General features: G+C 46.3%; 1 protein-coding gene across 1 annotated transcript in view; it reads right to left on the minus strand.

The window, feature by feature from the left end:
* ENPP6 (ectonucleotide pyrophosphatase/phosphodiesterase 6) overlaps nt 1–26,596 on the minus strand; it is an 81,099-nt gene that overhangs the window by 35,078 nt on the left and 19,425 nt on the right. The window contains exon 2 of the mRNA XM_043893797.1: nt 13,114–13,293. Coding sequence (XP_043749732.1) covers nt 13,114–13,293 — 180 coding nt within the window. The remainder of the gene's footprint in view (nt 1–13,113; nt 13,294–26,596) is intronic.

The following is a 26,596-nucleotide window of genomic DNA, read 5'->3' on the forward strand; positions in this document are numbered from 1 at the left end:
ATAGACTCCTTCAGATTAACTGGAGTATTTAATGAAATATTAGTAAAAAAAAATTTTAAAAAACTTTTACATGTAATGGACTTAAGAAAATTTTTGTGTTTAAATCAGCCACCCAAATACATGTCTTGAATTCATGATGCATTTGATAGCTTTTGTCTCCTTTCTTAATTCCTTTCAGATTATATATGTACGATTATTATTGTTCAATTTTCTCTCCTCTATTACCTTGTATTTGTATATTTTAATTAACCTCTTTCTGGCATAGTGCCCTAAAGATGATTTGTTAAAATTGAAATTGGTTTATTGAAATATAAATTTGTACTCCCATAATGTTCCAGGCAATGCAAAGACATTTGAACACTTCAGCTCTGAATTTTACATTTCTCCCACCTTCTATGCTTCTCTTGCCATGTATTTTAATTCCTTATGGATTTGTTATCTAAAAATTATTATTACTAAATATTATTATTTATTAATTTACATTTTCTACACATTTACTCTCTCTGTGGCTCTTCATTCCTTCCTCCATCTCTGTGCTTCCATTTGTGACCATTTTCCTTCTGCCTAAAGAGTTTTGCATTTCTTCTACTCTAAACCTGCTGGCAATAAATTCTCTCAGTTTTCTGTCTCTAAAAAAAAAAAAATCATTATTTTGGCTCCATTTCTGAGGGATATTTTTCACTGAATACAGAGAAATATTTTCCTTCCATCACTTTGGGAATATCATTGTATTGTCTTTCTGGATTCCAACGTTTCTGTGGGAAAGTCAGCTGTCAGTCCTATCACTGCCCCTCTGCAAAATTTTCTGCTGCTGCTTAGAAAATTTCCTCATTGTCTGAGGAGTCAGCAGTTCTCATAGCCATGGTGTTCACTCCCGGGTTTCACAGCACTTCTTGAGTCTGTGACTTGATATTTCTTGTCCGTTTTGGAAAGTTCTCAAACATCATCTCTCAAATATCACTTGTGTCTCATCCTCTCTCTCCAAACCTTCCTCATGTGGCCTTTTCATGATGTCCCATATATCTTGAACAGCCTTTTTTCATTCTTTTCCCTATTTAAGCTTGAGAACTGTCTTCAGCTCTAGAATTCATTTTTTAAAAAAGGTTCTAGTTTACTAGTACAAGTCTCCATTTTGTCACTTAATTCTTTTATCATACCTCAATTTAAGTTATCTGGTATCTGGATCAGTGAGTTTGAGTATTTTGTCCACTGTGTTTCTCTTGATTTTTCAGTCAAAACTGGTCTGTTTATTTCCCCTGAGTTTTCAGTCAGGCCTTGTTTTCCCATATTCTGTTTTTTTAAATAGCTGAACGCTCTCTATTGTATATGGAAAATTGTAGCTATCATTTGACACTCTGTATGTTATTAACTTATTCTGGAGAGCATATGCTTTTGCTTATCATGGGCATATAGGCTACAGCAGACCATCTTAACCCAGAGTGAATTTACTTTTTAAACTATTTATTTACTCGTCTGCACCGGGTCTTACTTGCAGCACATGGGATCTTTCATTTGTGGCATGTGGGATGTAGTTCCCTGACCAGGGATTGAATCCAGGCCGCTTGCATTGGGAGCACTGAGTCTATACTACTGGACCACAGGGGAGGTCCCAACCCAGAGTCAATTTAGTCAGAGATTAAGATGATTTGATTTTCCAGTAGTCATGTATGGATGTGAGTTGGACTATAAAGAAAGCTGAGCACTGAAGAATTGATGCTTTTGAACTGTGGTGTTGGAGAAGACTCTTGAGAGTCTCTTGGACTGCAAGGTGATCCAACCAGTCAATCCTAAAGGAAATCAGTCCTGGGTGTTCATTGGAAGGACTGATGCTGAAGCTGGAACTCCAATACTTTGGCCACGTGATGTGAAGAACTGACTCATTTGAAAAGACCCTGATGCTGGGAAAGATTGAAGGCAGGAGGAGAAGGGGATGACAGGATAAGATGGTTGGATGGCATCACCAACTAAATGGACATGAGTTTGAGTAAACTCCGGGAGCTAGTGGTCTGGCATTGTGAAGTCCATAGAGTCTGAACCGAGGATGATTTGAAGCTCGGCCTGGGATTTATGAAGGCTTCAGCCATCCAGAGGTCATCACCCCTTGTCTGCTTCTAGCTCATTCTTCAGTTTAGTTCAGTTCAGTCACTCAGTCATATCTGACTCTTTGCAACCCCATGAATCACACACAGCATGCCAGGCCTCCTTGTCCATCACCAACTCCCGGAATTTACTCAAACTCATGCCCATCGAGTCGGTGATGCCATCCAGCCATCTCATCCTCTGTCATCCCCTTCTCCTCCTGCCCCCAATCCCTCCCAGCATCAGGGTCTTTTCCAATGAGTCAACACATGAGGTGGCCAAAGTATCGGAGTTTCAGCTTTAGCATCAGTCCTTCCAATGAACACCCAGGACTGATCTCCTTCAGGATGGACTGGTTGGATCTCCTTGCAGTCCAAGAGACTCTCAAGAGTCTTCTCCAACACCATAGTTCAAAAGCATCGATTTTCAAAAGCTCATTCTTACTCCAAGGATATTGTCTGTTACTGTCCCAACTGAAAGTCTAAGATGTTTTCTATATCTTCTCCATGGTGACCTGTGAATGCCAATCTTTGTCATTTCCCCCATCCTGATATCCTGTCAAAACCTCAGTTTAGTGTCTTAGTCTCTCAGGGGCTGCTTTTGAGGTCAGTGTTTGAAGGGAGGGGAAATATGGTGCCAATTGTCAGATACACCTGGTTCTCTAGATCTTGGTCTGTGTCTGATCATCACCTCCCCCGCAATACACACAGTTCAGCAGCATTTTCAGTTGTTGCTGGAGAGAAGAATTGTTTCAAAGTATCTTTGGCTGTCATTGTACCAAGTGGAATCCCAAATTTCAGTAAGTGATTTTTAAAAATAAAAAGTTAGAGCGATGTTAAGGTCACCAAGAATAATTTGAAGGTGGCCAAGGACTTGTTTTTAAAGTGTTTTCAAGTCTACCGATAACTCTTGACATTTAAAAATGAATAAGATATGAATGTTTAAAATAATGTTTTCTTTAAAAAAATAATAAAAAGTTAACAATTTTATTGGAAATGCACCTCATAGTGAAAGGAATAGGATCTTTTAAAAATCAGTTTGTATATCCATGGATGAATATGATTGATCTGTAGAATGAGACAAGTTTAGAATTGACTCTATTCCTATTTGTTAAATCTAAGTGCTAAGAGAGTAGTTTACATAAATAAGTAGATGGAAATAGAAGTAGTTTGTCATTTAATTCTTTGAACTGCTTCTTTTTTTTTTTTTTTTGAACTGCTTCTTTGAATGCTAACATTCACATAGTGATCTATCATCATAAATTTTTAAATACTGCTTCAGCTGACAATTCAATTAAGTTTTTCTTAAATAATTTAAGAGAGAGCATTGGAAATTGCTTGGTTTTTTTTTAAGTTTTGTTATTTTGTCACTGTAAGCATTCTTTTCTATACACCTACTCCAATATTTTGAACAGTTCCTTTGTTTGGTTCTGGAGGCTTTTAAATACTAGGGCAAAGCACCTTAGTAAGGTTCTTCACCAAGGGGTACTCCTTTCTTGTATAAAGTGGGAAAAGGACATATTTTTAATCAGAACAAACTTTGCACTATATATGAAAGATGGTGATCTTCAAAGAGATTCCTTTAATAGTGCTCTTGGAAATCCTTACAGTTTGAAGACCCCTGAACCAGGAAACCAGGCAGTAGTCTGCTACTCTAAGGGAACTTCAGAAAGCAGCAGGGTATACAGTGCCTTGGGGAGCTGGAGGTAAGATGTGATGGATGGCTGTCATTTATTCTCAGGCTTGTCCCCCCGCTGAAGCTCTAGACGCTGAGCAGAGAGAGGGAAAACCTTCACTGCAGAGAAAACCGAGCATTATTGCTCACTGTCCCTGCAGATAAGCAGAAAGCCAGATGATGGAGTGAGAGGATTGTGTCTCAACTCAGCGGAGATGCCCTGAATGCAAGTCCTGCAGGAACAGTTAATTTGGATAGAACCTATACACCTCCATCTGGATCCGGGAAGGGAGAGCCCAGTCCCTGAGTACACAGAAATGGGGGCCAGTACCATCCTTCTGCATGCTTTGCCCTGAATGGTCTCTCCTGGGTGGAAACTCAAAAGGCAACACCAGCCACCAGACCTCTAATATTGAAAACCCAGAATGAATGAATGACTGGCAAAGGAAACAGCCAGCCAGCAAAGACAGTCATGGTGCAATGAAACATGGAAAAGTGAGTGGTAATTTTAGAGAGAGCAAGGCTCATTATTCCTGGGAGAATTTGTGTGGGGGCTTGGTTTTATTTCCTTTAGTCTTTCTCTGATGGAAATAAGCGCATCAGAGGGGCTGTGTTGCGTGGATCCCATGAGCTGTTTCTCTGGTCAGGAGTCTGTGGGCCCTTCTCTGGATCCACCATGGGCTCAGTCTGTGGGCCTGGGTGCCCTGAGGCTGCTTCCAGAACATTTTCATGGCCTCCCCAGGAGCGTGAGTCTGGCCAACTGAAGGCGTTCGGGTCACCCTAGCCATGCCTGAGGAAAGCAAGGATTCCTGAATCTCTGCACAGGAGTCGTGGGGAAACAAGGGCAGTGGCCTGGCTCTAGAAGTTTCAAAGACCAGCCGGCAACTTGGCAGGAAGCATCAGGCTTCATCAGCCCGTCAAGGGCAGGCCTTGGCTTTGCTACATCTTGTTTCCTCGCGGTTCCCAGGGAACTTGGAAGGGAACTGCCCTTAATTAGGGCTCATTGTCTAGGTCCTCATCTTATCTCTGTCAAAAGTCTGTTTTCCCACCTCAGCAACCCAATAAAAATATCCTGAGCTGAGAACAAAGAGTTAGACGGAACTTAAAAGACAACCTAAGAGAACCACTAATCCCATGCACCTTTATGCAAACAAGAAAAAGAAATTTAAGGCTTTCTTCTTCAAAACACTTAACTTCCATCCACTAGAAAATTATTTTAATATATCCTAGCAACACTTGACTGTCATGGACCAAAATACTGTCAAAATAAACATGGGAATCAGATGGCAACAGTGTCAGCCACGCCCCCATTCGAACACAAGGAACATCCCTTCACAGCAGCCTCACGTCAACCCTTTTTATTTTACAGCTGAGAAAGCAACAGCCTCAGGTGGAAGAGGTGATCGCCCCAAGGTCTCCTTGCCATCTACTAATCAGCTTCCTGGCTCTGATACTTTTCCGCTGTTTTCCTGAATAATCCTTGCTTCCTGGCGGCTCCCTCCAAGGACCACCAAGCTGAGCCCGTGAAAATCACGCTTTTCCAAACTTCCTAGAACACAGGTCTCGCCTTCCAAGTGCTGCTCGGCTTGCCAACTTTGATGCGTCTTGTAACAATAACCCCTGCGAGCTGCATTTTATGTGATAGGAGGCAGGTGTACAGCCGCTGAATATGTGTCTCAGGAGAGCTTATTAAAACAGCTAAGCCAATTAGCTCTCTTAGACACATGTAACCTTTTCCAGGGAGACACATGGGAGGCACGGGAACTTGTGGGGACAAGTCCTCGGGGGAAGCTCAGCCTTTGATCTCAGAGATCCTTTCCCGGGTTGGCCTGGCCCACGGGGCTGGGAGGACTCTTCTGATCTGGGGGCCTTGGGGGGTGGGGGGCTGGCTCGAGCACAGGGGGCCACAAGGGCTGGCCCGCCATCAGGGGCAGAGAGCTGAGACGAGAGGCACCTATCCAATAGAGAGGATTGTGGAAACTCCCCTGAGAATGACTCACTGGGCATAAGAGGTGACTGATAGGAACCCAAGGGCGGGGGCGGCATGTGCCTAACCGTGGCTGGGCAGCTGCTTTTGGAAGGCAGTGGGGAAACTTCATCAAGGCATTGTGAGGCCCAAAGTAGGTTGCGGTCTCTGCCTCTGGGAGTCCGATGGGAAGGTCTGTCTCGGGTCAGGGATCACACTCCTCCCCAGGTGTGATCTCCCAGAGACCACGTTGCCCCCAGCAGACCCAGGTGAGGTGTGAGGGACCCCCCCTGGCAGCCCCTCCTAGCAGACATGAGCAGCATCTTTGGGTCTCAGGCACATGATTCAAGGTCATCAAAATCTTGCAAATGACTGCATGATCACAATGACGTCATGCTCCCCCAGGGGCGGAGGGGGAAGGCGTCTTGACTGCTGTCCCTACCAGAGCCCCCTCCTTGAATAGTGGTTTCCTGGTATTTGGATCCGAGGCTTCCCTGGTGGCTCAGATGGTAAAGGAGGGAACCTGCGGGGACACGTTTCAGCCTCCAGCAGCGTCTGTATCCTTATCTGGGGTGTCAGCTGCTGGTCACAATTACCCATCTCAGACTTTGTGTGATCAGTCTTTCAACCATGTCCAACGCTTTGTGACCCCATGGACTGTAGCCTGCCAGGCTCCTCTGTCCATGGGATTTTCCCAGGCAAGAGTTCTGGAGTGGGCTGCTATTTCCTTCTCCAGGGGCTCCTCCCGACCTAGGGATCAAACCTGCGTCTCTTGCATCTCCTGCATCTCCTGCGTCTCTTGCATCTCCTGCATTGGCAAAAATAAATAAATAAATAAACTTCCATTGGGCTAAACCTCTGAGACTCTGGGGCTTATCTGTTTCTACAACAGATACTAACCTAATACTCCTTGTTCCTTGAACTCAAGTTCCTTTGCCTACTAAAACCTAAGTCCCTGCATCTTAAGATCTGGCCAGTTTCTGAGCTTTTGGCTCCTGCCTTAGTCTCTCAGCTGCAATCTTGTCCTACTCTCTGTAGTTCCGTGAACACAGTATGCCCAGGCCTGCTCCTCTTTGAACCTTAGCACATGTTCCTTTCTTATGCCTCAGATGCTCCTAGAAACCTATCCCACTTTCGCATCCAGTACCACATCTGCTGTAATCACAGCATCGCCCACAGTGGGGGCTGACTGCGGACTCCTAGTCTGCCTTGAGACCTGAGACGTGCCTGTTTGTCATCAGAGTATACCAGCTCCTAGCGGGAGTCAGTGGATTCACTAATCAGAATAAAAAAGGTGTTTTTTCTTTTTTCCTTTTTCTGTTTAATTGAAAAGTGTGGGAAAAAATCATGACAAATTTTATTCTTTGTACATTTTGTTTCCTTCAAAAACCAGTATGAGATGAGGTACAATGATCACTGTCACTATACAAGCCCAGACTCTTCCGCAATAGATGGGAAATTAAAGGATACTCTGGGGTTATTATTATGGACACTTCTTGACACTACATTGAAAAATGTTAAAGAAATTAAACAGCTACAGAGTTCGGAGCCGGCCAGTGATGCTGTGGGTAATTAATCCAGGTGCAGTATTTGCCGCCCCCACCATACCCCTCAACAGGGAGCCTGGGGACGGCCACTCTCTCCTGGAACCTTTTCTTTCCTCTCGTCTCTGCAGCAAGCGGAGCCAACTTCCAAGCTCCTCTCATCCCTTAACACGAGTTGTCCGCTTAGTCCGGATGCTCCTTCCACCACTGCCCTTCCACCATGCCCTCAGGTGTTAACGTACATCGCCCTCTAGGGTGAAACCAGATCCCCTCTTAGATGAGGTCATAAGGCAATCGACTTTTCGTCATTATACTTTAAACAAGTGGACTTTTCATTTATCTGAGCAAGTATTAGATTATCATCTGTCTCCTGGGCTGGATGGATGGTAAGTTCCCTGGGGGAGGGGGCAGAGGCGGGGAGAGCCTGTATCTGGTTTTGCTCACAGCCGTCTCCTGAGAGCTTATTACCGGCCCTGAGTCACACCCTTGTAAGACGTTTTATGAAGAAGCAGATTTGCCATGATTTGTGAAGAAGGGGAGTGCGTGCCTGGGTTTCTCTTCAAGGCTTTCCAGTGACTATAATGGACGTTGCTGAGAAACTATGGGCTCCCTTGGCCGAGACACCGTCCTAGGAGAGGAGCCTGGCTGTGGCTGAACGGCTCTGAAGACTCGGGAGAGCTGGGGGAGCAGTCCGTGGCAGGCAGCGCTCCAGAGCAACACCACCCTCCCGTCTCTCTGCAGCGGAACTGGCTGAGCCTTTGAAGGGAGGTTTTCGAAGATAGATCACTTCTCTGAGACAACCTCTGACTTGAAATGCGAATGTGTCATCTTTTCCTTGCTGATGCAGACAGATCACAGCCGCAGCGACGCAGACCTTACCCCCAGGTACCAACAAAGGAAAGAACCCAAGGTGCATTCAACCAGAGCTGTTGCTCAGTCACCAAGCTGTGTCCGACTCTTTGTGACCCCATGGACTGCAGCATGCCAGGCTTCCCTGCCCTTCACTGTCTCTCTGAGTTTGCTCCAACTCTTGTCCGTTGAGTCAGTGATGCCATCCAGAGACTCTTAGGGAACTCTGGCCCAAGCCTACTCTTGGCAGACAACATGAACCAGAGGATTGGGGGGTTTTATTGATACTTTGATGAGTTTTCAAGACATGTTTCTCTCACATTAAAAAAAAAAAAAACAAATCTATTAGATAGAATAGATGTATATATGTTGTCATGTCAAAGACCATCTGGTATTTCTCATCACTGTAGTCTCTTGCATTATATGAGCACTGAATTGTGAGTGTAGTATGTATGTGTTTGTTTTTCTAGCAAAAAAATGAAACAAAACATAGTTTTGATCAGTTTCCTAAAGAGATCTTGATTTACAAGTGTAGGAACCCGAAAGTTACATACTGACTAAAGCCTCTTTGGGTCCTAAAATTGCATCCATCTCAAAGGTCAATGCCAAACTGGCAGTGTTACTGGAAAATTTAGTGAAAATCTGGGTCCCTGTGTTTGAATGTTAAATGTTTGACAAAAAATTCCAGTCTCTGGTCTGGATGTTTGGAGTCACATATAGATAGAATCCAAGAACTTACACATTTGCATGATTGATGCTGGGCTCCCAGACTGCCCCAAGCCTAAGTTCATTCATCTAAGTTTGCCCAAGGGAAAGCTGTCAGGGACCTAGCATGGTGGGTCAGGGCAAGATGCTGTGAACCATCCACAAGTCCTGATCAGTAGCCAGGAAGTGTCTCCTCACTTATCCAGACTAAATCAACTTGATTTTAACAACCCAGACTGGACTGGGAAGCTTCCTTAGTGGCTCAGACAGTAAAGAATCCATCTGCAATGCGAGAGGCCTGGGTTTGATCCCTGGGTTGGGAAGATCCCCTGGAGGAGGGCATGGCAACCCACCCCAGTATTCTTGCCTGGAGAATCCTCATGGACAGAGGAGCCTGGTGGGCTACAGTCCATGGGGTCACAAAGAGTAAGACACACCTGAGCGGCTGAGAACACACAAACTGGACTGGAGCTGGGTCACATACCCACCTGTTAACTCCCCACGCAGCCCACCTCTGCAAGGCAGGGGAGGAGAAGCCAGTTGGAAATGTGCCTTTCCCCACATAAGGTGTCTTATTTGTCTCAACACCTGCATAGGACAGGATAGAGGCCATATCCCCACCCAACACCATCCCTAGCCACACGATCGGTTGCCCCCAGGTCTTCCTAACTGCTTGGACTTGGAGTTAGTGCTGCAAAATCATGACTGAAGATGTAACCTTAGAGTCTTCAGACGCTTGCTCCAAGAGTTTTAATCACAGACTCCTAAAAGGCTGCTGGTTTTTTTGCCTTTGCGGGGGTTTCATCAGAGCCATGAGAATAAACCTAAAAACTTCTGCCATTGTGTAAAGTAACATCAATTGTTCACAGAGCCCAAATTCTATTTCCATGCAATGTTTAACTTGCCCTCCTATATTCCCCCATGTCACCTCTTCCCCTCAGGCATCCTTCTCTTTGGTTTGGTCTCCATCTGAAGTGAATATTGGAGCCTCTTCTTTTTCCTCCTCAATAAAACCCCCTGGACTTCAAACCAATGGATGGAATAGGGGAATAAAATTAGGGGATGACATACCCTCAACTCATCCTTCACAGAGCACTCGTAGACCCTGGCTGATCTGGGGGAGCCTTCCCTCCAAGTATTTGATTTAGGGCCTGGGATCATTTCCTGAGGGGACCATCTCCCCACTGAGCAGCCCCATGGCACCACTGGGTGGGGAAATAAAGGGTCTGTTTACAATATTAAGTTTCTCAAGACTTGAGGTGGGGTCCTTTGGACTCTTCAGCAGTGATCAATTTTTCAGTCTGCCGCTTTATCTACCTGACAGGAAGACTTGAACTCCTGCCATTTCTAAATTGCACTTCTAAATATTGACTTCATGGCGAGACTCGGAGTGTCATAACACAGCTCACTGGAGCAACGAAGATTTCCCAGGCCTCGTCAAGAGGTCTGTACAATGTCCAGTGGGGAGTGGAGAGGGGAGAGGAGGATTTGAGAAGGAAAAGAAAACCAAGTCAAGTTCAGAAGAAACGCCACTGCATTCTGCTTAATCTTGCAGAGGCCAAGGAACACCCCGGGCCAGGCGCTGTGTCTAGAAGGGACAGAGGAGGGAAGGAAAAAGACAGCTGTCCCTGTTAGTGCCTCGGCGGTCAGCCAGTAGGAGCGGAGGGGCTGGAGCGCACTGGCCGTGGGCTGGGCGGCAGGGCCTTCAGAGCCAGCGGGTTCTCAAGGAATCTAAATTTGTGGATCCAGTTTACAAGGACTGGACAGTGTCTAAGAAGCCAGAGACTTTTCATCCAATTTCTCTCAAGACTTCCACACAGCCAGACAGTTAGCTAATCTTCGTTTGGGTCACCGAGGAAATTCTAGGAGGTTATCTTTTTTAGCTTCTGCCCTCCCGACAGGTAACACCTTACACTGACCTCAAGGTGTATTTGTCATGTCACGTTAGCTGGGACTCAGAGAAAGCGACGGGCTTTTTCTTGCCCTTCAGGAGCCGTTTTGGAGGTGCAGCAAGATACTTTACATGCAAACTAGCATCAAGACTTTGTAGCTACTCGGCGATATATAAATTCAAATTGTTGATCATGGTTACGGAGCCAGATGCCCCAAGGTGAGATCAAGAGTGATGCTCTGGAATAGGGCAGAGAGGAGTCTGAAATACGGCAACTGTCTCCTTTAGGGTCTTCCTCTGCCTTTCCGCGAACATCAGCATTCAAAGCCACCCAAAAGGTCATGGGAGAGGGGGAACACAGGTGGATGAAGCATGTGGGGTGAGGGGAGGAGATTCCGGGGAAGGTCCTCTCCAAGGCAGGAAGAACTCAAGTTCCAAGACATGGAAAGTTAAATTAACCGGATACTGTGGAAGGGCAATATTTGTCTTGATGGTCTGTTCTGAGGTGGCCCCTAAGACAGTGCGATCCATTTGTGCCTCTGCTGGGCCTACACACCATGATCCTTGGGCTTTTCAACGCCGATTACTGAGAATGACCTCAAAATGCGGCAGCGTTTGGCTCCGGATCTCATCACATTGTGCTGAACCTAAGCTTGCCTCCTCTCGGAGTCTGATTAGCTTGGCTGAGGCACCCACTAGTTTTCTTAATCTTACGTCCAACTCTTTGAAAAATGGAGCCTCCATTTAAGGTGATGGCATCTTCTAAATCCTACCCTTGCTTGAAAGCTTCTTCTCACGTCAGCCAAGGTAGCCATTAGGGACCAAACCCCAGGTGTCTCCTGAAGCAACTCTAATGCTCCCCTAGCTCGGCATCTGGCAGCAGGACCAGTCTGTCTGTCTCGCTGCTCGGAGGTGAAGTAGCTGATGTGATGTGAAAGCCGCCCTGGTCGTCCCCGGCTCACCTCTGGGTGCTAGTCTCTGCTCAGTGGCGGCTTTAGGGCACTCGCCACAGCATGGCAGGTTGCCCGTTCTCCATCTGTCTGTGTTCCACGCTCCTCCCCCGGGAGCTGGCACGGCCTTGAATGCCCTGAACCACTCTCCACGTGACTGCCTCCAACCAGCATCCTCCAAACTCCTGCTCAAGGCCCACGTCCTCCACGTGGGCCACCTGTGACTCAGCCTGGGCTTACTCACCCTTCTCTCCAGGCTCCCCCAGCCCCCAGAACCCACCACGCTCTCACCATTTCATCAGGCTGCTCTGCCACCAGCCCAGCCCAGCGAAATCCCTCTAGCAGCTTCTCTGCTTGTAAACCTTCGCTTCTTCTAGGCCTCCCCCATCTCTCCTTCCACAAGGACGATCATCTAGTATTACACCATGAAGCAATAGGAAAAAAGTGTCTGCAGCCATGTGCGTGGAACAGTCACATTGTGCACTTGCCTAGCAACATATCCCATCAATGGGAAGACAGAGGTGAGTTGCTTATTTTGCTGTCATGGAATCCTGTCACCCTTAATGACAGAGTTTTGGCTGACAAAATGAGAGCCTCCCGGACTTGCCTGGTGGACCAGTGGTTCAGACTCTGTGCTTCCACTGCAGGGGGCACAGGTTTAATCCCTGGTTGAGGAAACTAAGCTGTACGGCGCAGCCAAAAAATAGAATAAAACAAAAAGATGAGAGATGCTGAAGCCTCCTTGCGGTCTCCAGGACAGTCTACATGACTGCTTACCTCCCTCACTGAAGTAAGTTAAGTCCTTCAGTTTCTCATTGACCTATGATGTGCAGGCAGACTGTTAATACAGAGGCTTCATTTAATGCACAACCAAAAAGTTGTAAGAGCTTTGAACCCTCTTTCCAGTATTGTAGGGGATCTCAAAATCTATAGAAATGGTACTCCAAATTCTTTAGTAAAGCAAATAAGCACCCTATTACTTATCTCTCCTGGGTATCCAAAATTCTGCCCATGAAAATGCAGAAATATTGCTGAACAAGGATAGTAAGAGATGGCATAGTGTCTGGTCTGATGCTAGCGTTCAAACCAAAATATAAAGGAGATTTCCCTAGTGGTTAAGAATCTGCCTGCCAATGCTGGGGACATAGGTTTGATCCCTGGTCTGGGAACTAAGATCCCACATGCCACAGGGCAACAAAATATAGAGGAACACTTCCATAAGCCATTTTTTGAACAAAGACCCCACTTTTCCAAACCCTGGCTTGGTCTTCAAATATATCTATGTGCAGCAAAATATAAAGAAACACATCCATAAGATATTTTTTGAACAAAGACCCCAGTTTTTCAAACCCTGGCTTGGTCTTCAAACACCTCCACATGCATGCTTGTCCTCAGAGATGCCACTGTATTTTGAGATTTGGAAGGTTGGAGTGGCCTGGAGGCCAGTTCACTCACCTGGCCAGTAGTACATGTAGACCTTCCTTTTGGCCTTGGTCAGAGTGACCCACAGAGGTTCTGATCCGTTCCACCAGAGAGGCAACCGGCTGTCTCTGTTGATACCTATGTTAAATGACTTGTTGGTGTCAGAGTCCCACATGTAGTTCTCGGTCATGTGATGGACCTCACAGTGGCGACCTGCATTAACGAAGACACATGGCTGTCAGTTTATTGTTCTGGTATTTTTACATGTCATCTTTATTTTCTGAATTTATAAGCTGTTCGTGCTTATTTAGAGAGCAGAGAACAGCATACATTCTTATTTTTTGATTTTTAAAAAAAAATCATAGATGTTTCTTTTCTCTTAGATTGTACCATAAAGGCAAACAACCCAGTAAGAAGTTCAATACTGATTGATGATGAGGCCATTTCAAGTGAAAGTAATTGGCCAAGTCTGAAGCTATTTTAAGTTAAACTGAGACCATCGTGTGTAAAACCTGACCCATTGTTCGTGGCTCGACATCCAGAAAAGAATCAGTGTGAACACTGCAGATTCCCATGGGCTTGGGTTATGTTCTCAGCCCAGAGCTCTCTCTGCAGCTTTTCCAAGTCCTCCTCCCACCAGATCACGAATCTAGACGCCACGGAGTTTGTTCCCATTTTTCCCAGATAAAGAGGAGTTATCGCTTCAAGTGCCGAATGATGATAGAACCCCTGATGTTTGGAACAGAATGGTGAAAAATAGACTCCGCTTTGAAAAACAAAGCAAGAAAACAGCCCTCCCAGTGGAGCGTGGTGTAGACACGAGGGGAGCTTCTGTTGGGTGCAGAAGTGAAAGACGCAGCACTTGGACTCATTTGAAACATGAAGCTTAAATTATTTATTTTGGAGCAATCTGTTACATCTTTAAAGTAAAAATAACACAAACATTGGCAAGTGCATCAGAAATTGCTGTGATTTTAGTGAGCATCATTTGGCTCCGGGATGACACATGCTTCATCGAGTTCACTGACGATGCTTCATCAAAGTGGCTTTTTTGTTTCCTTGTTTGTCTGCTGTTGTTCTTTCTTCCTGCCAGCGCCTACCCCTCAACGCCCACACTTTACTTTTAATCAAAAAAGGAGAAACCGTAAAATATAATTTTGAAAATTTGCAGACTCCAAATATCCCAAAGTAAAAACCTCTTATTTCATCATAGAAACTCAGGTGTTCCACAAGTGATGCTTTCGATTTAAAGCCCAGAGAGCCAAACAAAACTATTTTTGTTCAAAGCTGTAGAGTTAGTTTTTTGACCCTGACCAAAGCTTTCACGTGTGAATTGACAGAATTAATAAATAAATTAAAACTTTGAGCAAATTATCCAATGACTACAGAACTTCCGAGTTTCATTTATTCCTCCAACTAACATTTATTAAATGCTCCTCTGGATGTAGAGATTCACATTTGAATAAATGTGGTACCCATACTCAAGTACCTTGTTATGCATGTTGTTGTTTAGTGGCTAAGTCGTGTTAGACTCTTTGCTACTCCGTGGACTATAGCCCTCCAGGCTCCTCTGCCCATGGGATTCTCCAGGCAAGAATTCTGAAGTGGGTTGCCATTTCCTCCTCCAGGGGATCTTCCCGACCCAGGGCTCAAACCCACGTCTCCTGCACTGGCTATCAGATTCTTTACCACTTAGCCACCAGGGAACCCCTTGTTATGTATAGCGTTGGCCAAAAAGTTCAAATAGTAGGGAGAAGGTGTGTGTGTGTGTGTGTGTGTGTGTGTGTGTGTGTGTGTGTGTGTGTGTGTGTGTGCGTGCACACGCGCAGCAATTTCTACTTTCAATTGGAACTGTTTCGATTACTGTAGAAGAAATGCATGAAACCCAGATCTAAGCAAGGGGCCTCATATGATTCAGTTTTGAAAATGTGCTGTATTCAGAGAAGCATGAAGCAAACAAACAAAAAAACTTTAAGTATTTAAAACTTCCATCCTTGTATGTCTGAGAAACCCTACAATATCATTTGATGAAATTCCCCTCTTCTTTTCAACACTCGCTTTCAACACTCTAGACCCAAAGTTTACAGGCTTTCTTACTATCTTTTGCTCTTTCCCTCATGGGTGAAAAGTGATGGCATCCCCTAGATTATAGAGCTGTAACATGACTGGATTGTGGAGTGGGGGTGTGTGCATGTATGTGTGAGAGAGGGAGGCAGAGAGAGAATATTCTCCCTGAGAATTTCTGCTAAACTAAATTCTCTACTTCTTCCACTTGTGTTTTTTAAATACCCACAAGGCCTCACTGAGGAGAGGTAGGATCTGTGTGTGCAGCTAATGCACAACTCTACCATATTTTTACATTTCAGATGATGAAAACTTTTTTCCTGTGGTCATCTGGGTCTCTTCACTTTTTCCCTAAAGGGTCTTCTGTTCTCAACGATAGGTAGGACCTAGCATTAGTTTTTGTATCTTCTTTCCATACCAATTGGTTATGGAGCCTGTAGACTCCGGTGAGCCTCAGAGACCTTAATTATGGCCCTCTCCAGGGAAGCATCTCTGAGACAAGACCTCCAGAGATGGCTTTGGTCCCCACCGGCACCCAGGCTGGTCCAGGCTGGCCCAGAGTGGCACATCCCTTCTAAGGGGAGCTCAGACCTAAGCAGGTAATTCATCCATCCCCACTGTCCCGAGACCCAACCCCTCTCCAGAGGATGAATGACATGAGCACCAGCAGGGAGGGTCCTGACCACTTCCTGGGAGAGGATGGTGCCCAAGAAGGTCCTGGAACCAGTGGTTTCCCTTCTATGATTAAAGGGTTTCGAAGTGAAGAGGGAGACCTTTCAACAAGAAGGTCATCTCGGAAACCTGTTCAGAAAGTGGGTTTTATTCTTTTAGTAGATTGGGCCTTGAGTTGAAGTGAGAGGGTGTATTTATTCTTCAAAGGCTTAATCACAGATGCCGGGCTGGTCCCCAGGGGCATCCCTTTGTTCTGGGAAGCACTGCCTTTCACGGAAGCCAGCAGGAGACGTTTGCTCTCCATCTCCTGCTCAAATCTTTTCTCCCGGCTGAGCTGGTTTTCCTTCGCATGAATATATGAAGGCTGGCAGTCTGTGTCTGTGACTCTGAGTCTGCTCTTCCTCAGGCTGGTTTCCTTACCCACCCTGGCCTTCTCTCGCTCTTTTGTTTTTATTGCTTGGGCAAAAGCGGAAAAGAACAGAACAGAGCACAATGTACCGGCTTCTGTAGCCCACAAGCTCTCCTTTCCATATTTCTGCCTGACCTGTCTATTTTTATGCATCTGCAACTCTTCTTGATTTTTCTCTGCTCTGGGCTTTCTAAACAGAGCCTCGCTGTAGTTTGATTACTCAGACCCTTTGCTCAAAACATCAGTAGAAACTCTCCTGACACCATCACAGACCACAAATCTCAGGTGGATTTCAGGTACAGTGTTAAGGAAGATCAACCTCCTCTCCCTCCTCCCCCACCTCCTCCAAATGAAGCTCTGTACACACATATGCCTATGAATACATACATAAATTCGAGAAGGTAATGGCAACCCACTCCAGTGTTGTTGCCTGGAAAATGTCACGGACAGAGAAGCCTGGCGGGTATCAGTCCATGGGGTTGCAAAGAGTCGGACATGTCTTAGCAACTAAACCACCACCACATAGATGAATACATAGCACATAGTAAAACCTCTGAACATTAAGTTACATTATTAATATGAGGGTAGAGAGTCATGCTGACAAATGAAATCTGGAGATCAGTTGGAGCCTCCTTTCTTCTGAGTTCTCCATGTGATTTGTCCCAACCCCGTTTCCACTGCATTCTTGCACTTTCCTGTGACACTCACTACATCACAGGCATCTCTCCTTCTAGACTCCTGCTGCCATAACATATGGCACCCCAGAAGTGACGCTCACTGCTTTACTGCCTGGCACAAAAAACCTGCTCACATGAAACATGCACGAGTCGGATAAACTTAACTGGGGATTCAGTGGGGTACGAACAGGAAGACTGAGAGCAGTGCAAAGAACTGCAGATTGAGGGTCAGACATCCAGGTTCTTAAAAGTCCTTTCAACTTCCCCCACCAAGGTTTCCTCCTTGGCCCCTCACTCAAAAAACTCTGACCTTGCACACCTTACTGATTCATCTCTGCTACATATCACCTACCTCCAAAATTTCTCCCTGAACTTCAAAGTTCTCTCAAAAACAGTTCAGCCCTCCAAAGCTCCTGCTTCACTCCTAAGTTTGCATAGCTCATTAGCTTATGCACGCGCACTAAGTTGCTCAGTCCTGTCCGACTCTTCGAGCCCATGGACTGTGGCCCGCCAGGCACCAGAATCCATGGGATTCTCCAGGCAAGAATACTGGAGTGGGTTGCCATGCCTACTCCAGGAGATCTTCCCAACCCAGGGATTGAACGCAAGTCTCTTATGCCTCCTCCATTGGCAGTTGGATTCTTTACCACTAGTGCCTCTTGGGAAGCCCTCATTAGCTCATCAGTTCAGTTCAGTTCAGTTGCTCAGTCATGTCTGACTCTTTGTGACCCCATGGACTACAGAACGCCAGGCTTCTCTGTCCATCACCAACTCCTGGAGCTTGCTCAAACTCATGTCCATCACATCGGTGATGCCATCCAACCATTTTATCTTCTGTCATCCCCTTCTCCTCCTGCCTTCAATCCTTCCCAGCATCAGGGTCTTTTCCAATGAGTTGGTTCTTTGCATCAGGTGGCCAAAGTATTGGAGTTTCAGCTTCAGCATCAGACCTTCCAATACTCATTGGAAAAGGACTGATTTCCTTTAGGATGGACTGGTTGGATCTCCTTGTAGTCCAAGGGACTCTCAAGAGTATTCTCCAACACCACAGTTCAAAAGCATCAATTCTTTAGTGCTCAGCTTTCTTTATACTCCAACTCTCACATCCATTAGTGACTACTGGAAAAACCAAAGCTTGGACTAGATGGACCTTTGCTGGTAAAGTAATGCCTCTGCTTCTTAATGTGTTGTCTAGGTTGCATATGTTGCATATGTTGTCATAGCTTTTCTTCCAAGAAGCAAGCATCTTTTAATTTATTAGCTTATAGAATGCTTTAAAAAATGGGGGTAAGGGGAAAGAAGGAAGAAAATAAGGAAGGACAAAAAGGAAACAAAACAAAACAAAACAAAAAGAAAATGTTTCTTTGAACAGGAACTACCCACTTCAGAAGGCCATTCTAGTTGGAGTTGTTATATTTTAGTTAAAAAAAGAAAAGTTCTAAGATTCCCAGTTAAATTTGAGTTTCAGATAAACGATTTTTTACTATAAATATGTCCCCAATATTCCATGGAACATACTTCTGCTAAAAAATTATTTGTTGTTGACCTAAACCTCTAATTTAACCAAGTATCCTGTATTCTATCTGGCAGGTCTAGAGAAAGCATCCTTTATTTGCCCCTATTTCACAGTCACAGTGAAGGAGAAGTAAAATCAGGAGGTATTCAACTGAGGTGATAGCATGTGTATACAATGATGAGATGAGGGGGAGAACATTTTATTCAGGTGAAATGTAGAACTTTCCACCCTATCACTCAGGGCTCCCTTTCCTGGGAAGGCAAGATCTCCTTAATGACATGCTGGGCTAGTATAATTCAAAACAGTCAGAGCTTCCCGCAGCCAATGTCCTGGCATGACACATGGTTGGTTATCAAAGGGGTTGTTTGCAAAGGGGTGGCCAGGGCCCTGGGGGGTCAATAAGAGACAGTGAAGCAACCCGGGCTTTTTCCATTTTCACCCATTGTGCACCTGCCCCCCAGGGTTGAAGGGCAGGGGGAGCTGGTGTGGCCAGCAGGGAGCCTGGGGGGAGATCAATACAGGCCTCCACTGTCCCCCCAGTGCTGTCCAGCTGAGGCTCTCCGTGAGATCCTCCAGGGGCTCCAGGCAGGCCAGAGAAGGGGGAGGAGGGCAGAGACCAATAGAGAATTCCCAGCACAACCGCCAAAGAGAACGCTAAGGCGTGGGCTTCTCGAGAAAATCAATCGTGTTGACTTCTTAGGTGGAGGAGTGAGTCCTTAACTGGAAATGGGGACCACCTGAGCCTGAGGTCCCGGCACACGCCTTGTGAGTGCATGTGACCCTACACACATCTCAGGAACGGAAGACACCCCAGCTGGTCTCCTGCTCTAACTTCTGCGTGCGTGTTGCTCAGCCGCTCCAGTCCTGTCTGACTCTGTGCAACCCCACGGACTGTAGCCTGCCAGGCTCCTCTGGTAAGAGCACCGGAGTGAGCTGCCATGCCCTCCTCCAGGTAATCTTCCCCACCTAAGGACTGAACCTGCATCTCAGGTTCTTTACCATCTGAGCCACCAGGGAAACCCCTGGCCTAACCCACCACCTATGAATTCAGAAGTAAGGAATGACTCTCCACATTTTATATGTATTAGCTGCAAAGGGTTGAATATTTTGCTCACCGTCCCAGTGCTAATAAATCGTATGTGGACGGCGGTGGGGGCAGGGGGGCGGGCAAAGAGATACGAGCGACTCGAACTTGGGTCATCTCTCTTTCATCATCATATTCTGGGCACTTCACTTTTTCATGGTTGCAATAGGTTTAGTGGTTATATTTGCAATCTGGAGCATAAAACTATGCTGACTTCAAGATGAGACCTCTTGGCCTTTTTAGATCATTTATTTATGTCTCTAAACACACATGCCGAGAAACGACGACATAGTGAATTCATCACTAAACACTCAGGTTCCACAACCAATGAGGAATTTCTCTATTATACAAAAGCTTTCTGAATTCTTGGGGTGTACAATCACCTTTACAAAGTTATACTAATCTTTAATTTCTAAAGTCATTCATTGTTTTTCTGACATCCATGTGTTTCCATTAGCTGAATATGGCCACGTCTACTAGATATCAAAATAGCTGGTTGAAAAGTGAAGTCATACTTTAGGCACATCAGTTTAGTCAAAACATGGAGATATAAATACAGGTTATAAAATATTAATGTGGACTTTGGAAATGATTCTTTTAGAGCATACACATTTTCACCCAAAGGCAGCACTCAGGTGACTTCTGAGCCCAGAGCTGCAGGCAGGCAGGCCTCTGTGGCCACACCGGCTGGAAGTCTGGGTCACAACCATGCTTAATGGACACCCGGCACCAGCTGTGGGCAAGCTGTCCATCTCTGAGAGGTTGACGGGGACACTGGAGAGAGCATGAGCCTGTGGTCAGACAGGTCAGAGTTGGGGTGAAGGCGTCTTCCCCTGTTTCTAGCTGTGGAAATTGAGGCTAATCTGTAAATTCTCAGAGCCTCACTTTTCCATCTCTAAAATGGGGATAATAATACCTCCCTGGCTGGACTGTGGTGAGTATTACAGACAAAAACAGTTTAAAAACATAGGCAATGCTTACTGTGTTCCAAGGTTTGTTCTGAGTCCGTCTGTTACAGGTTGAGCGGTACTGTGCTGTGCCGAGTCGCTCAGTCATGACCGATTCTTTGTGACCCTGTGGACTGCAGCCAATTAGGCTCCCTGTTCATGAGGATTCTCCAGAATACTGGAGTGGGTTGCCATGCCCTCCTCAGGTTGAATGGTACCCTTCCCCCAAAAATATACTGAAGTCTTCAACGCCCAGTACCTCAAAAGGTGACCTTATTTGGAAAGTGGATCTTTACGGAGGAAATCAAGTTCAAATAAGGTCACAGGGGGCCCCTAATCCGATGTCCTTATAAAGGGGGCATTTAGACACTGGGACCCACATGCACAGAGGAAAGATGCTGTAAAGCCACAGCGAGAAGATGGTCATTGACAAGCCAAGGAGCACCAGGGGCCCCAGAAGCGGGGAGTGGCAAGGAAGGACCCTCCCCTGGTGCCTTCAGAGGGACCGGGGCCCTACCAACTCCTTGGTTTCTGACCTCTGACCACCAGAACAGCGAGACAGTGCATTTGCGGTGTTCCAAGGCACCCAACTTGTGGTACTTAAAGCAGCTTTAGGAAACCAGCACGTTTAATCTTCACCATCACCCTCACGGGCAAGTACTCGTGGTAGGCCCACTTTATAGGAGAAGTAAATGAGGCCCGGAGAGTCAGCTGGATTGAATTCTCACACCGGCAGGTGAAGTTGAGCCAGGATTCAACCGAGGGAGCCTGGACCCAGAGTCCTCACTCTTGACCACGATGACCCTCTAACACCAGCTAACTGGGGGTCACTAGTTCACCTGACACTGGGTACCCTCCACAGCCCTAACACACCCACAGAGATGGAGCTGCTGCCACTGCTGGACCAGCTTTCATGCCATCGTAGAGCATCTGCCCTCAAGGACCGGTTGACTTCCGGGGACCATGAGGGGTCAGGGGTCAGGCTCTGGGGATCAGCCCACTCAGGAAGCACTTTACCTGGGCTGGAGTTAGACTCAGGAGGAGCCATGACCTGAAGGCCAAAGGTCTGAGCCAACTTGACGGGTGTCTGCTGATCAGCTTAGTAAGAGGACTAGTTAGTTCCCAGGTCTCCCCCACCTTCCATGTACCTGGAACTAGGTGCTTCCATCTCATTTAGTTTTCAACACAACTCTGAGAGGCAGATAACACTGTGCCCGTGCTGCAGGTGGGAGAGTAAGGCTCAGCGTGGCTGAGGGGCAAGGCTAGTGCCAGGGAGCCGCTACGAGGGCAGAGCCCCAGCTCAAAGCCAGGTCTCGGGGACTCAATGCTCACACCCTCCCCAGCAGCCTCTCCCCTCCGGCCACCGGGTGGCTCCCCGGCCCACCAGGGTTTGGTCATTTGGGTAGAAACTGCCCCAGATCCAGGGACTGCCTCTGAGGCTCTCCCCGAGGTGACCACAGAGAGGAGCTCGGATCTTCAGAAAAGCCAGACCCGCCTGCCGCTGGCAATTGATTATCATGCACAAACTGTACCAGAAATATCTCTGAAGGAGGGGAGACTGCCAGACAAGGGGTACTAACAAAGCGGATCGGGACTCCTACCCTCCCTCTCCTTCTGGAAGGCGTCCAGCTGCGGAATGAGAGGCTCCCAAAGGTCTGCAGTGTAGGGGTCTCCAGTTAATGGGTGCATTTTAGAGACTGAACGTATGTACAGACATCACCTCAAATTGACACGATGCCAAGAAGTAACTGCATGCTGGATTCAGAGCCCGGCAGCCTGAGAACGTTATATAAGCCAGACTTTTCCACCGCTAGACTCCTCTCTGCACTTTTCCATTTGGAGGGTCTACAAATGAGTTGAGACCCTGTTTAGACTAGTGAATGTTCAAGGAACCACTCGATACCCAAGAGATTTGAAAGAATGAAGAGTGCGCTGCTCGAAGCACCGGCCTAGCTTACAAACTGTAACTGGCTTTATGGGTCACCTTTGCTAGGAAATACATCTCATTTTCTTAACTTGGTCAAAGACAGGATTTGGTGTGTTAAAGAAGAGGTTTTAAGAGAAATATGCAAGATCAAGTTGAAAGAAAAGTTCACAATTTGCACATCTTTAAATGCAACAACTGATGTATGTGCTAGACACAGTCCTGATTAAGTCTGAGTCACAAATATTGCAAGTCCGAGATAATAGGCTTTGATTATAGTGTGAAGTGTAGGGACTGCAACAAAAATAACCCCAGAATGTTAAGAGAGGAGAGATTTTTTGATTGGAGATAGTCATGCTCAGAGTTTTGAGGTCACTGGACTCAAAAGAATGTATTATTTTTCTGGAACATGCTAGCTTGGTGTAATTATTTAGCAGCTAGAAGACAGGTACAGAAACAAAAGCTATTTTCCAGTATAAGGACAAAAAGGTAAGCTTGGGACTTTTAAACACTCTTTATTTGAGGAAAGCTAATTTTTACCAAAGCTCAAGGATATTTCCAGACAATTTAATCTATCCTCATCTCAGCACAAAGCTGGAAAAGAGCTTGAATTAATTACTGCATTTAAGATGGAATCCCTTCTGAAACACACTCCCATTTTATTGAGCATTTCTGTGCTATGCTGTGCTTAGTCACTCAGTCATGTCCGACTATTTGCGACCCCGTGAACTGTAGCCCACCGGGCTCCTCCATCCACGGCATTCTCCAGGCAAGAATACTGGAGTGGGTTGCCACATCCTCCTACAGGGAATCTTCCCAACCCAGGGATCAAACTCAGGTCTCTTGCATGAGCATTTCTAGGGTCTTCCAAAGATGGTAGGTGTGGGACTTCCCTGATGGTCCAGTGGTTAAGACTCTGCATTCTCTATGCAAGGGACACAGGTTTGATCCCTGGTTGGGGAAATAAGATCCCACAGGCCATGCAGCCAAAAAGTTTAAAAATAAAAATAATAAATAAAATTGAGTCTCAAAGAAAAAAATTTTTTTAAAGATGGTAGATGTTTGGAGGGGGAAAGTCCTTATTCCTGGCCTTTAATCTTCCATACACAAGAGTGTGTGTTTTAGTCACTCAGTCATGTCTGACTTTGCAAACCCATGGACTAGAGCTCGCCCAGCTCCTCTGTCCATGAAATTCTCCAGGCAACAATGCTGGAGGGGTTATCAGGGATCTTCCCAACCCAGGGATCGAACCCAGGTCTCCCGCACTGCAGGCAAATTCTTTATGGTCTGAGCCGCCAGGGAATACATCATATACAAGAGAGAACCCACCAACACCTCAGTCTAGAAGCTTCTTCTCCCTCTCCCCAATGATAAAGCATCCAACTCCTCCCCACTCAGCCAGCCTCCCCTCCCACAGTGACGTCAGGTCGGCCACAGTCCTCCTGCTAAGAGGGGATGACTTTGGCATAAAACAGGCTGCAGCCACCTCCCGTCCTGTCTGCCTGCTGGTGGTAGGAGGCCCCTTCTGTGTTCCCTCCCCATAAATTCACCCAGGACAGGAGTCTTCCTCCCACCAGGGCAGGGGGATGCTCTAGTTCTCCAGCTGCCCCCACCTGTGACTGGGGCAGGGCTGGGGGTAAGGAGGGGAGTTCAATTCTGTTTAAAAAAGGGGGAGGGCACACTTAGGTCCTGGATCCAAGCCATGTTCGACAATCCATCTTTTCAACTGGTGCACAACCTGGAATGGCTGATGGGTGATCTCCAACAACAGGTACCAAAACATTATTGGATCAACCATTAATGACAGCAATTGATAAAAAATGATCAAATTCAGCTATTCGGGCATATGAGGTGATCACAAAGTTAATGGTTCAATCCAGCCCCTGGTGGCTTAGTCAGTAAAGAGTCCTCCTGCAGTGCAGGAGACTGCCTGTGATGCAGGAGACCCGGGTTCCATCCCTGAGTCGGGAAGATACCCTGGAGAAGGAAACGGCAACCTGCTCCAGTATTCTTGCCTGGGAAATCCCATAGACCAGAGGAGTCTGGTGGGTTACCCTCCATGGGGTCACAAGAGTCAGAACTGGTGACTAAACCACCACCAGTGTGAACCAACCAATCTACAATAAACAAACAAAAACCCATGTGTGAAGTATGATGCTAGCCCATCCAAGTTCACTGCCTTGGGTCAGGTGTGGCCGTAGAATAGTAAGACCAGTCTCCCAAATCATGGGATTAAAAAATCAGTTTAGGTCATGGCTGTAGCCACAGCTTATCTGCCCAGATCAATGAGCGACCCGCATATAAACAGACTGTTTGGAGCTGACCCTGCACCTGGCCTAATGATCTGTGTACATAATTCTCCTTAGCTGCTCTTTGCATATATAAAATGTGTTGAAAGATAACTTGCCCTGGGGATGAAAGAGTAACTCAAATGAGCACCATCGTCACGTGGCTAGGTGTGAGAAGTATCTTTCTGATGTATTGAGAGCTTCCCAGTCCAAACAGAAGACGTCATTGGAATAGAGGAGCTTTTTGAGTTAAAAATAGAAGCATCCGGAAGGATGAAAACTGGCAGGAACTGAGGACCGATGAGAAGCACGTGGCCGAGCGGAAAGCACTTGGAGCCCAACAGATCAAAGTCGGCCCCTGCGCTGGGATCTCACACAAGTCACTTAACTGTAGAGAGCCTCAGCTTTCTCCTCTGAAAAGCAGTCATACCTTTGTGTGTGCAGGGTGCTCAGTCGCTCAGTTGTGTCCGATTCTTTGCGAACCCATGGACTGTGGCCCATTATGCTCCTTTGCGCATGGTATTTTCCCAGGCAAGAATACTGGAGTCGGCTGCCATTTCCTGCTCCAGGGGATACTGCCAACCCAGGGATCAAACCCTAGTCTCTTGGGTCTCCTGCATTGACAGACAGATTCTTTACCACTAGCGCCACCTTGGAAGCCCCATACGTTTGTCCAGAGTTAAATAATTTGGGGTAGGCAACACTTTAGCATGAAGTCTGGCACACAGTAGGCGTTGGGGAAATGCAAACCACCACCTAAATCCTCTTTTAAAGGGCAACCCTATTGGGCTTCCCCGGTGGTCCAGTGCTTAAGACTCTGAGCTTTCAATGCAGGGGGAGCAGGTTTGATCCTTGTCGGATCCCTCATCGGGAGACTGATATACCACATGCTGTGTGGCCAAAATAATAATAATAATAAATAAATAAAGGGCAACCTTATCAAACAGCATGCAGTGGTCAATGGCTCCAGGAGGGATAAGGCTGGGTAGACTATTTATTGTCTCATAGTCACACACAAGCCCTTGAAGTAGATTCTCAAATCTCCTTGGGCGGGGGGGCCGAGGCGTAGAAAAAGGCACTACCACCCATTACCCTTACTCAGGAAGCTTTGTAACCAGTGAATCCCCAATTCGGAAACTAACCTCAGGCGTTTATGACATTTCCCCTGCGCCTGGGAAATGCCTGGCCCAACACTGCCCTCTGCTGGCCATCACAATCATCACTACTCACAGCCTCACCCAGGCTCTCGCTGGGCACTGCGTACCTTTGCCAGCCTGGTATTTTGTTCTGACATTTTTCATATGTAAAGGCATCCTAGCATCCCCAGAGCTGCTTGTGAAGATACTAAACATGCTGAGGATTCAGGGCGAGGTACAGAGAGAGGCCAGGGGGGCCAGGCGGCCACACACCCAGGGCAGCCCCCTTAGTCGCTGCAGCAAACGCAAACCTGTAGGAGGGATCCCTGGTCCGGACTTGAGTAGTAAACCAGTGTCAGACTAACGGGACCTGACGAGAATATGAGATTCTATCAGGCACATATCGTATGTAGGAATAAGTGAATAGCTTCTCATTTTAGATTGCACAGCCAACAAAATAAACTTGAATATTAGAGCACAGATACTTGCCATTGACAGGTAAGCGAGGAACACTGATGTGTATGCTCTGAAAGACTCTCCCTCTACAATAAAACTACAATATACAATGTAACTAGATCTTGGGTAACACACACACATATGCACGTGAGTTTGAAATATTGCCAAGTTCACAAGTGATCCCAGGTCAGTAGTGTCCCTTCTTTCTTAGCAAAGCAAATGAATATCTTCTCTTAAGTTCCAATTTAAGCTCTCGGATTTCCCACAGACTAAGTTCAATCAAATATGAGCTAAAAGAAAGAAAGGCCTAAGACACAGAAAAACAAATCGTACGTCTCAGGCA

Source organism: Cervus elaphus, chromosome 32, assembly GCF_910594005.1.
Source record: "Cervus elaphus chromosome 32, mCerEla1.1, whole genome shotgun sequence".
Lineage (NCBI taxonomy): Eukaryota > Metazoa > Chordata > Mammalia > Artiodactyla > Cervidae > Cervus > Cervus elaphus.